At 41.7% G+C, this 12,128-nt stretch overlaps 1 protein-coding gene across 1 annotated transcript in view; it reads left to right on the top strand.

The window, feature by feature from the left end:
- LOC114645658 (uncharacterized) overlaps positions 1-12,128 on the top strand; it is a 154,232-nt gene that overhangs the window by 101,102 nt on the left and 41,002 nt on the right. The window contains exons 41-48 of the mRNA XM_051922626.1: positions 1,022-1,144; positions 1,877-2,017; positions 5,271-5,375; positions 5,589-5,717; positions 6,997-7,113; positions 9,012-9,152; positions 9,477-9,584; positions 11,777-11,911. Of these exons, the coding sequence (XP_051778586.1) occupies positions 1,022-1,144; positions 1,877-2,017; positions 5,271-5,375; positions 5,589-5,717; positions 6,997-7,113; positions 9,012-9,152; positions 9,477-9,584; positions 11,777-11,911 (999 nt within the window). The remainder of the gene's footprint in view (positions 1-1,021; positions 1,145-1,876; positions 2,018-5,270; positions 5,376-5,588; positions 5,718-6,996; positions 7,114-9,011; positions 9,153-9,476; positions 9,585-11,776; positions 11,912-12,128) is intronic.

Genomic DNA, 12,128 nt, shown 5'->3' with positions numbered 1-12,128 from the left:
CAACTCCACATGCCTTGAGTCCTCCACATACTAAAACTGAAGAGCCTGATGTGTGTTCATGTTTTTGCTGAACAATAAATTTTACATAACAGCTGACATCTACCATCCGCCATGTCACTTCTGAAATGAAGATCTTTCTGCTCCTGTAATGTCTCCTTGTAGTTCATGCCCTGCAGTCCTGGACTCCTACACTTTCTTCTTTACTGGATTTTCCCTTAGCACTGAAATTCCCCACTTGCAGTATTGAGCCAAAACTGTAATCAGAATTTCATTTGTGGACTCTCAAGGGTGCCCTTCATTTTAAGTATGAAACTTAGTGTGCACAGCATGGTTTCTATATATTCAAAGTATATATTAACCTTTTTAACGGCTTCTGTATTTCTCCAGGTTATGGGCAGTCAGGGGCCCACTAGAAGCACAGATTCTTTGTGTTTGGCATATTTCTAGCTTCTAGTAGACCTTCATGGTGTGATTATACCAACTATTTTAACTGTGTTAGACCATACATTTATTTCCCTTAAACTTCTCACGTATATTCCAGAAGCTGAATTTTGGCTTAATCCTTTGGTATTGATTTTACTGACTCTACAGCCTGAACTGTTAGACTTGTTTACGTTAATGTCCTCATTAGCCCCACATCTCCCTAAATTTATATTAAGGTAAAACCCCTAACGCTTGTGTGACTGGGCTTCTCATGTCAGCTTTTCTGAAGCCATCACCTGTGTGGTAAAACATCACCTTCTGCCCTCATCCACAGTGTCTTTGGCATTGCATCACTCTTACTACTCGCACACATAGACCAGTTTGAACCCATGTTATTGAAACACTCGCCACAAGATACTATGCCATCAAAAAACATGTATGTAGGACAAACTGGCATGATTGTTGAAATATCTGTTCAGTGACAAAGGGCTGGTCCACTGATCTACATTTAAGAAAGACATCAATTACAAGGATTTACTGTGTAAATATTAAAAGTCTGATGCCCCTTTCTTAGTATGTTTATTTCTATTTTGTTAAGATTATACAGTTGTTTGCAATCAATGTGATGCTTCCACCTGGGACGCGTGTTCAAGTACTATCATTTCGTGTGGGTTTCAGTCAACCTCTTGCGGTGTGGCAGTTGGTCAGTTGTACTACGGCGGTAAGTCGATCCATCCACATGGATTCTGTTTCCTCATTTATAAAAATTTTGCATGTGGGCAGTTATTGTGTATGGACTGGCATTTTTAAAGGCTGCAGCCTAAAGATGTCCTTTCTTGCTCAGAATTCTCAAAGACTGGAAGAGCTTTTACTCAAATCTCCCCTAATGTGTGCTTTCCTAATGCCCAGTTTGCCAGAACTCACTTAGTTTTTATTTATTTTGATGCCTGAAGGCTCCAGTGAGATTTTAAGCCTTAGGGCTGCATTTTCAGGGCCTCCTTCTTGATCCCTAATTGACTTCTTTAAAACATAATTGTAGCGTACTTCATGAAACCTTATCTTCTGTTTTGTTGGTATGCATACAGATGTCCTTATTACTTGTTTCCATCAATGGCTCAAGGTGTTAAACTGAGTAGAGAATCCATACATTTGCAGGCCTAGTTAATAATTAAATCCCATTCACGAGGGAAAGTTGAACAGTATCCTCAATAAGCTTCAAATATTTATGTGTGTGCAGCCATACTTGCCCCTGTATCTGTTAACTTTTTATTTTTCAAGTTGGCCAGAGTACTATGTCATAAAGATACCAAGTACACTGTGTATTGTTTCTGAATTTATTTTTATCAATGTTTTGTGGATACTTTTTCACTCACTCTTGTACTTTGAATTGAAAAGTGGATATCTTTATGGTGTGCTCCTTCTAGCCTGTTCTTTTGTGCTTTTTTTCCTGCAGATGTACTCAGCCGTCAGACTGCCACCAGATACTGCGCTGCACCTGAAACTTGTAATGTAATGTTGTCCCTAAACTTAGGGACAAGAATTCAGATTTGGACCTCGCAGTGCTGTGACACCAATTACTGCAATGCTGAAAACAGTAAGGGGGTGTGATGGCTGCTGTGGGCTTACGGGATACTGTGCTTCAAGGGGGTCACGTTATTATCACATCACATTGAAAAATATAATTTGATGCCATTAGTCTGGAGCCAGAAGACTGGGTGGGGGGGGATTCATTCTTCAGACAGCTCAGTCGATTATTGGAGCAAACGGTGATCAGAGGCGATTCTAGGTACTCTGGGGGTCCTGGACAAAAACACTCTATGGGGCCCTCCAACTCACCCTCCTTCAAGTCCTAACATGCTAAAATGTGCTACCATTATTTTAGCACAGCGTTTATATTAATAAGATCAACAGAGAGAATTGAATAAACACAAATCCTTTATTTTTATTTTGTAAAAAACAGATGATTTCAGTTAAACAAGACAATAAAAATAACATTTGTATTGAAGATAGAAGGGTAATAGTAAAAGAATAAGGTAAATTATCCATCCATTTTCCAACCCGCAGACTCCTAACTACAGGGTCATGGGGGTCTGCTGGAGCCAATCCCAGTCAACACAGGACACAAGGCAGGAACCAATCCCGGGCAGGGTGCCAACCCACCGCAGGACACACACAAACACACACACACACCAAGCACACACTAGGGCCAATTTAGAATCACCAGTCCACCTAACCTGCATGTCTTTGGACTGTGGGAGGAAACCCACGCAGACACGGGGAGAACATGCAAACTCCACGCAGGGAGGACCCGGGAAGCAAACCCGGGTCTCCTAACTGCGAGGCAGCAGCGCTACCACTGCGCCACCGTGCCGCCCACTAAGGTAAATTAAATAAATCTAAATAAGTGAATAAGTAAATAAAATATAAAATATATGTAAGCTGCATGGTAATAAAAATAAATGCGAATCGCTCATTGTAATATTTAAAATATCAAATGAACTGCACATAATGGATATGAAAGTTGTTGTAGTCAGTGCAGGAATTACGTATAAGCTACACAAGCTATAGCATAGGGCCCCCGCCTTCTTGGGGGCAAAACAAATTGTCCGAGTGAGCAATTGTCATATATACTTAAATATACTACAGCATTATTTGTCCCAATCAGGCCCGGCATAGGCGAAGTAGGCGACCGCCTAGAGCCCCGGCGTCCGGTGGGCCCCGGATCGACTCCTTGGTCTAATTTTCACGCATTTCACAGAGCTTCCAGGGGGGCTCCACCCCCCTCAGGGGGCCCCTGGACCCCCCTTTCGCCTAGGGCCCCATAATACCTAAGACCGGGCCTGGTTGTAGTGTCTCAAATGGCAGGCGGTGGTAGCACTTTTTAGAACTTTGAAGTAATCGTGTTTTGGTATCACAAACCAATCTGTGCCTAACTAGGAGCTCCGCTCCCCAACCATTCCCTAGAAATAAAGAATTTTCTTGAGCTTCTTCTTGGAGCCCAAGAAATATGACTGATGCAGCAAGTGGCAGTGTTTTCCAATGTTTCCAAAATTCTGCCACTACTAGAAAGGTTCAAGCATTGAGCATGAGGTGTTGTTGTTTAAAAGTTTTAATGAAATTCAAAGGGTTCACACAAGAATGAAGAAAAGAAATGATAGCATACACAAAAATGACTTCTCATTATGATGTTAGTTTAAGGCTTCCATACCTCAGCTACACTTCTTTAAGGTTCTTTGGACGTTTCTATAGTAGCATGGGATACTTCAGTACATACGAGTGTATCTGTATGCTGTCAGAAGACGGCAGGCCTCCATAACTTTCCATTTGCAACCACACAAATCAATTTCTCTAATAGTTCTTACTTTTGTCTGTCTGACTGAGGTCCTCCTGTGTCAGAATTTAAGCTAAGTGTCAGGAAGGTTACATTAACATGCTACTTGATATGAAATAAAGCAAAGTCTTCCATTCTCCACACAATATAGCTAAAGACAGGTAGAAATCCCTCCAATTGATTGCGTTCACTTACTTCATTGTTAACAGGTGCATCAGATCAGCCGTAGCCATGCAATCCCAACTAACAAACATCGAGTCATCCTGAAATATGGCACCTGTCATAGAACGCCACCTTTGCCACACGTCTGCTCTGCTCGAACTGCCCTGGTGTACTGTAAGTGCCATTATTGTTCAGGAGCAACAGCTGCAGCCATAAAGTGGAAGACCGTGTAAACTCATAGAAAGGGCCTCTCCTCTGTGACATCACCTACAACAACGCGACAAGCTGCACAAGAACTGTGTGTTGGGAGCTTCTTTAAATGGGTTTCCTGCACTCAAGCCTAAGACAACTACAGTATGTACAATGCCAAGCATCGGCTGGAGTGGGGTAACGCAAACTCCATTAGACTCTGGAGGAGTGGACATGTGCTATGGAGTGATCAGTGAGCTTCACTGGCAGTCTAATGGACATACAGTATTTGTCTTTGGCAGATGCCAGAATAACACTTCTTTCTGAACTGCATAATGCCTACTCTAAAGTTTGTTGTTTGATGCAAAGGGGATAATTGAAGGGTTTGGACCAGTCTCCGTGGTTCCAGTGAAATATACTGGTAATGCTACCGTAGAAAATGACATTTGAGACTACTGTGCACTTCCAACTATGGAGCAACACTTTGTCCCCTGTGCACAAATGTCCATAAAGACATGGAGGAGCTTGAGTAGCCTGCAAAGAGCTCTAATCTTAACCCTATTGAACACCTTTGGGATGATCTAGAACATCAATTGTCAGTCAGGTCTTCTTATCCAACATCAGAAACAAATCTCAGAAATGCTCTTTTGGTGAATAGACCCAAATTCCCCCAGATACACTCCAAATCTTGTGGAAAGAAAAGTGGAGGCTATTATGGGAGGACAACTCCATATTAATGCCCATGGTTTTGGATTGGGATGTCAAACAAGCTCATATAGGTGTGACGGTCAGATGTCCACAAAGTTTTGGCCATATGTTGTAGGTGGAGATACAAAACTAACCTTTCATTATAATCAAACAAATACTTAAGCTTTATAGGATTGGCAAAGAGCGAAAACAAATGAAGAATGTATGATAAACAGCAATGGAACTTAATAAAATAAAATATACACCATAAATAAAAGAATAACATTTCACAAGCTGGTTATGTATTAAATGCAGTAATATATCGAATATAGTCTGAACTCCAGACGGGGCGGAGTTAAATGCCATATTTTGACGTTACTTCAGAGGGCATCCAACTGGGTGTCTCTCCCTTCACTGCGCGACCACAGAGTCGATGACTTCATTCTTGGACTTCATTTGATTTCTTTTTCATTTTTAGTCACCCTTGGTGCCTTCAACGAGTCCAATGGTCTGGTTTGCTGTGGTGACGTCATTTGCCAGACCACCGTGAACTGCACAGGGCCACAAGACTCCTGCTTCTGCAGTAAGTAAGACATTCTTCGGGGGGGTTCTTATCTGTCACTACCTGTTTGCTAAATGTTCAAGTCAGGCCCAATGGCTTTGCGTTTCCACAGCCATGTGGATATGTGGCCCTTCATCACATTCCCAGTGGGCTCCTTGGCTCCCCATTTTGGAGATTTCCAGGTGTCTCATTAACTTGCCTTATTTATTTCTTTTTTTTTCACCTGTCCTACAGGTGAAAGTGGGTTTTGTGGATGCATCACGAAGAATATTTGTGACTACCCTGCCTATGCTGCAGTCCAGTTGGGCTTGAATATTGGAGTGTCGTTAAGGTGCTGCCAGAGCCTCCTGTGCAATTCCTTGAGTAAGTAACTTATTATTAACTTGACGAAAGAATCAGGTTGTGTTCAGAGTGGCCCACCAAACAGGTCAGCCAGAGGTCCACGTAGGGCAATAAGTTCTTGTTGGACCACTGATGATGGTAATGAGTTGAACTTTTGAGCATTGCTGGTGAGGCCATTTTAGACAGCCATTGAGGTGGGTGACTGCTGATTTGTCTTTACTTTAAGGTGATAGACTGGAGTTTGAAAACTGGGTAAACTCAGAGAGCCATTGGATTATTTGGCAATAAGTCTTAGCAACACCGATGTGTTTGGCCTGAATATTGTGATGGTGCTATCCCAGAAGTTTCTTCTCAAAGTGAAGACTTACATAAACATGATCTGACTTTACTAATTGAGTTTATTGATCTTTAGCCAATACTCCAGAGACATGCAAGTTCACATACCTTCATGTAACAAAAATCAATCAAACAATGCATTGCAGGCACCTGGTCTATCTTGATCATCATGATAACCTCTAACATCATCATTGATCAAAATACAAACAGAAAGATTTAAATGGCAATTAAACGAAGAACTTCATAAACACCTGCTGCCAGGAAAATCTCTTGGCCCTCAACTGCTTAAGCTGAACACGTATCAAAAAAAGACAAACCTCAATAACATGGACGGAAATGCAAATAACATACACTGCATGACTCAAACACGAGACTCTGGGGCTGTCGGAGAGAAGCCTAACGATTGTGCGGCCAGGCGTTTGCTGGACAGTCCAGGTCCTGCAGTCAATTATGGAAATAGTTTTGTATGTACAAACCTGTTTGTTCTGTGCTAGGACATTATATGGCTGACTTCTGATCCATGGCGTGCAAGGAGCACACCTAAGGCTTCCTAGGGTGCTTTTACAAATGTAGTGTTCCTCAGCAGTGGATGAAGATCAAGATGTTACTCAGCCCCATCAACATCATGACATGTGCTTCTGCTTTCCACATTATAGACCTCATTTTTTTTTGTTTGTTTTAATTACTCTATTAATTAAAGATACTATATGGTGATGGTGGTGTTGTACCTCTGCAAAGCCTTGACTGGTGAAAGTATGAAGTCAGCTATTTATGGTTTTTGAAATGGAAATGATTGTTTCCTACCTCTTCTGTTATCTCTAAACACTCTGTTTTTAAAGATGTTCATGCCAGAGACAGGCAGCATGTAAAGTGTCATAAAACGACTACACGTTTTTTACTTAGTTGTTTAAAAAACTGAGGTTTGCTCAATGTCATTAATTGTTTTTTGTATTTTTCTTTTCAGATACTGTTTGCAATACGTGTTTTTCACCTTCTTCTTGGGATACCTGTAACAATGGGATGACGACATGCAGCTCTGCATCTGACGTGTGTGAAACCCTGCTGGAATCGCACAATCTAGGTAAGCATTTTGTCACAAGTGACATACAAATGAAGCTACAGGCAACCATGTCTTCATGAATGATCATGCCTTGCCTTAGCCTGCCATCCCGTCTAGAACAAGGTCCGTCCCTGAGTGTTTTCCTAAAGATCTCCCAGATGGTGATAACAGAGCTGTAAAAGATAAATGAATACCAAGGTCTGTACAATATGGGCTGCAGCCCTGAAGCCAATGGAAGTCACAAGCCCTTTGGCACGAGATGCCACAGCCCAGCTGCAGAGATAACCAGTCTTAGTATGGCACCACTGAAGATACACAGATTTGGCATCAACTCAGATTCAGTCATGCATGACAGCCATGAGGGTTTTTATACGATGTTGCATAGAAATTTTGCCTAATTTTATGCAATATTATATTATAGATAAATATTTAAAAAAAGCTCAGATAGATAGATAGATGGATAGAAAATAACTGTTGAGTCACCTTTTGAAGGAGCCTACTGACCACCATACTACGTGCTGACTTATTCCATGTGTCTGTGTTTCCTGTCATGAAGAGACGCTTTCTACTTTTTTCTGGAGTTTGCCCTTGATAAGTCTCCATCTTACATACTTGTTTCCTAGTTGAATAACTTATTTTAATATCACAGCTCTGATCCTCTATGCTGTTTCTCTTCATAATTTTGAACACGTCAGTCAGGTCACCTCTTAATTTCCAGCTAGCTGATGCCAGGCTGAGGAGTGGTTTGTTCACACAAATGACAGAGGCTGGGCACACATCACCACACTTGTGCCTCCTGTCACATTTTCTTCCTTTAACTGTTGATTACATCTCGCCTGAAGAAGGGGCCTGAGTTGCCTCGAAAGCTTGCATATTGTAATCTTTTTAGTTAGCCAATAAAAGGTGTCATTTTGCTTGACTTTTCTCTACATTCATAATGGCTAACACGGTACAACACCCTCGTACTCCAGCTTTTTACTCTGTTGGCCATGCTCTGTTTCTCAGGGGTGGGAGTTAATTTGTTTTCAATCCTATTTTTTGTAAAAATTGATTTATTTGTATGGAATGATTACAATAAAATCAATAAAATATTTTTAAAAAATGTCTTCCAGCTTTCCTCTAAAGGAGAATAACTGGAAGCCGATAAACACAAGGGGGAGCTCTAACGACCATCCGGTATGGTGCCCTTTGAACTAACGTGTTCAGCATGTCATTAAAACAATGTGACGAGAACAGGCCAAAAGTCCACCACACCACTACTTTACTTATTCCATGTGTTTGGTGTTCTATAGTCAAACGTTCAAATGCTTGTGGAAATTTACCCTTAAAAACGATGCCACCACTGGAAAATTTCCATCATGTCAAATCTTAAACTCTTTAAAAATAAAAAATGAAAAGAAAACAATTACCCGCCATGCCATGTCCTGTGCTGTAAAGTCTCGCCATGCTTTTACAGCTCACTGCTTCTTTAGAGGGCCAACTGATCTGCTCATGAACAGCGGCCACTCACCTCCACCAGCAGCAGGTCCTGGAGCCACCGCTATTCTCTTTGAGGTCCCAGTGACAAATGTACAGTGGCAGGTGATGCTTCTATGGACATTAAATAAAATGTTGTTTTCTTGGTGACTTTTAAGATCCCTCTGCATGTCAGTACAACATGACCGTCCAGGAGATTCTCTGTACCCCCTCTTTAGAGTTCCCTTTACAGCTTACTTTGCTTATGACATGCCTTATGTTTTTTTCTCCATTTCTGTTTTTTGTCATCCACATGTGCTGACCCTTAACGTCTCAGTTTATAAATGGTTATAAAAAAAGCATCTAGGAGCCCAGGAAAAGGAGCCATATGAACGTACCCATATGAGAAGAGATCATAGTGTGCCACTTCATTGCCTCTTGTGTGTTGTTTTTGTCCTCTACAGTTTGGCTCAATTTCACAAGCTACACCAGACAGTGCATGGCTGCAGGGACGTGTCCCAAAAGTGTGTCCCTCAATTACGGGTATGGAAGTGTCACCAGGCTTTCAGAGTGCTGCAACTCATCTCTATGCAACAATAATGCAGGTTAGAACAAACGCTTTCACCTTCTTTGTAACAATGGCAGGCAGTGATGATGGTTGTTCCGATTTTTAGTCCAGGCCCCTTCTGCTAGTTGCTCTGTTTATTTATGTGTTCTTCACCCAGGACTCTTTGTGTCTAAAGTAACTGCTGAAGGAACTTAAGCTGAGCAATGACAGTTGTTCTTGAATACTTCATTTTTCTGTTGTTTTTTACATTTTCATTTACCTACTTCATTCTGGCCCTGTGCCTCTCCATTGGTCATGCAGATTTTTACAGGTGAATATTGGTCATGAAAGCTATCTTTTTTTTGTCCTTTTTGGATGCCAGTTTCCATATCCAGTGATCCTAATGGGCTGATTTGCTGTGCTGGAAGTGATGGTATGTGTCAAACAACGGTGAGCTGCATGGGTATTCAGGACCACTGCTTTGTATCAGGTTAGTACCCTAACAGTGACATGTTAATTATGTTTCAGGCATGTTCTTTGTTAGCTCATCCATGGAGACCCAATGTAGTAGGAAAGTTGTCCTGCAGATGAATCTCCTGTATGGTGCCCTTTCAGTTGGTGCATGTGACTTAAGTGTGTGTGTGTGACGCCAGTAAGTGTTTATGTGGAGGTGACATGGCAGAAATTATCAACACAATCTAATCAAAGTTGGGCATCAGTAAATGTTAATCATGGAATGATTTGCTCAAAATGTATGCTAAAATACTAAGAATCCATTGCAGTAGACTGTGTAGTTCTGATCATGGAGCACTAGAGGAGCTGAAGAAACAGCTGAGAGGCAATCAACTGAGCCTTCTTAGTTACAGATGACAGCAATAGGAGTAGCCCACAGAATTAGTACAGATAAAGTATGACATCTAGTGGAGGCTAAGGTGAAGTGCGCTCACTTGGAAACCTGCATTGATGTTTGAATTGGAGCAAACCAGGCAAACTACCGAGAGGTGACCATGACAGCTTCGACAACCTGGCCAAAACTGAGTGCACCTGAGGAACAAAATGGCCGCTCACTGTCAGTAAACAGGATTATGGCTTTCTAGTGAATCTGAAGTTTTTTACATAAAGAATAGCTGAATGTATGCAGAATCTTCAGACTTGTTTTTCTGATCTAAATCACAGTGAAACCTTTGATTAAGAGAAACATTTGTGAAACTGTGCTGTTTCATGACCAGTAAAATATGTGCGTTTGATGTAGGAAGAAGGCTGTTTAGAATATGTAAACTAAACTTTTCTGGCAATTGTCATCTCATCTGCACTTTTGTGGCTGTGCCAAGGCAGGGACTACAATTCCCATCATTCAGCAGGAGTGCACTGGAGTTGATGGGAGGACGTCTTGATTAGTACACCTTTATTAATTTTTATGGAATTTCCAGGATGAATTTCCAATTTATACATTGATCAAATAGGGGTTTTTAAATCTCAAATATTATGTTCTCCATATGTTTTTGTTTTAGTGTAAATTGTTAAATTTTTCCTGTTATGCTGCAACACCATCCTTGCTTCCTATGGCACCGCTGTTTCAGCATTTTTACTGTTTCCTGTTGTCACAGCCATTCTCCCACATGCTGCCTGTGACGTCATCAGAGTGACAGTCTATAAATATCTCAGTTTAAGGAATGGATCTCAGACTCAAATCTTTTCAAACCTTTTGATCTTGTAGACTATCCATTTTTTGATCTCTTGCTCTCAGTGCGGACTACTGATTTTGGATTACATTTCCAGTTTGTTTCAAAGGCAGCCTTGGCTTTTGAGTTCGACCTTAGCTTGACTTTTGACTGCGCATATCTCCTGGTCATCACTCTGAGTCAGTACAGAAAGTGTTCAGCAAAAATATCAGTCTTCCATGATTGTATCATTTTCTGAATTTTTGTATTATAATCATATTCTTATATTTGTTTTATTTTACACTGAAACTTGCTCCAGTGCAGAAAAATTTAGAGGAGGAACAGGAATTTCTTCAATTAATCATCAGCAGATAATGGGAAAAAGCCATCCATCTCTTAGAAATAATCAGAAGGCTTCCCTGTCATTACATCCTTATTCACAAACGGAGGTCATTTACTTGATGAATTTCTCTTTCAGGTGGAGTTTCCTGTGCACCTTCATATGGTGTTTTTTCAGGCTGCCTGCCCATGAACTTTATCTGTGATTCTTATTGAAGCTTAAACTGGGGGCGGCATGGTGGCGCAGTGGGTAGTGCTGCTGCGTCGCAGTTAGGAGACCCGTCTGGGTTCGCTTCCCAGGTCCTCCCTGCGTGGAGTCTGTATGTTCTCCCCATGTCTGCGTGGGTTTCCTCCGGGTACTCTGGTTTCCTCCCACAGTCCAAAGACATGCAGGTTAGGTGCAATGGCGATTCTAAATTATCACTTGTGTATACTTGATGTGTTTGTGTGTGTGTTTGTGTCTGCGCGCCCTGTGGTGGGCTGGTGCCCTGCCCGGGGTTTGTTTCCTGCCTTGCACCCTGTGTTGTCTGGGATTGGCTCCAGCAGACCCCCGTGACCCTATAGTTAGAATATATGGATAATGGATGGATGGACTTAAACTGGGCTCAGCCATGACTAGACTGGATAACAAAGATGGTGTTTTCGCAGTGAATGTCGCCTCATTTCTGGTTTTCTTCCACAGATGATGGGTCTCTTGTATACCGGGGCTGCACCTCAGGAAGTGTCTGTGAAGATCCGTCCAACTTAAGCAGTCTCTTCCAAATATCCCTGACTTCTCCGCTTCACTGTTGTCAAGAAAATCTCTGCAATAACCTCAGTAAGGAGTGTGGTGTGGCAAAGAGCAGGCAATCACTCTGTTTAGGGCCCAGGGAGGTGGCATGGAGGCACAGCAGGTCAACTCTGCCAGCTCACAGCAGTATGGTGGTCATCTCTGGCTCTCTTTGTCCGTTTTCTGTGGGTTTCCGAACTGCTGTAGTTAAGGGTACTCCACATCTAGCACAGTCTTCTTGCGCTGACATTTATAAATATGACAT

Source organism: Erpetoichthys calabaricus, chromosome 2, assembly GCF_900747795.2.
Source record: "Erpetoichthys calabaricus chromosome 2, fErpCal1.3, whole genome shotgun sequence".
Taxonomy (NCBI): Eukaryota; Metazoa; Chordata; class Cladistia; order Polypteriformes; family Polypteridae; genus Erpetoichthys; species Erpetoichthys calabaricus.
This window is presented reverse-complemented; position numbering and strand designations above follow the sequence as displayed.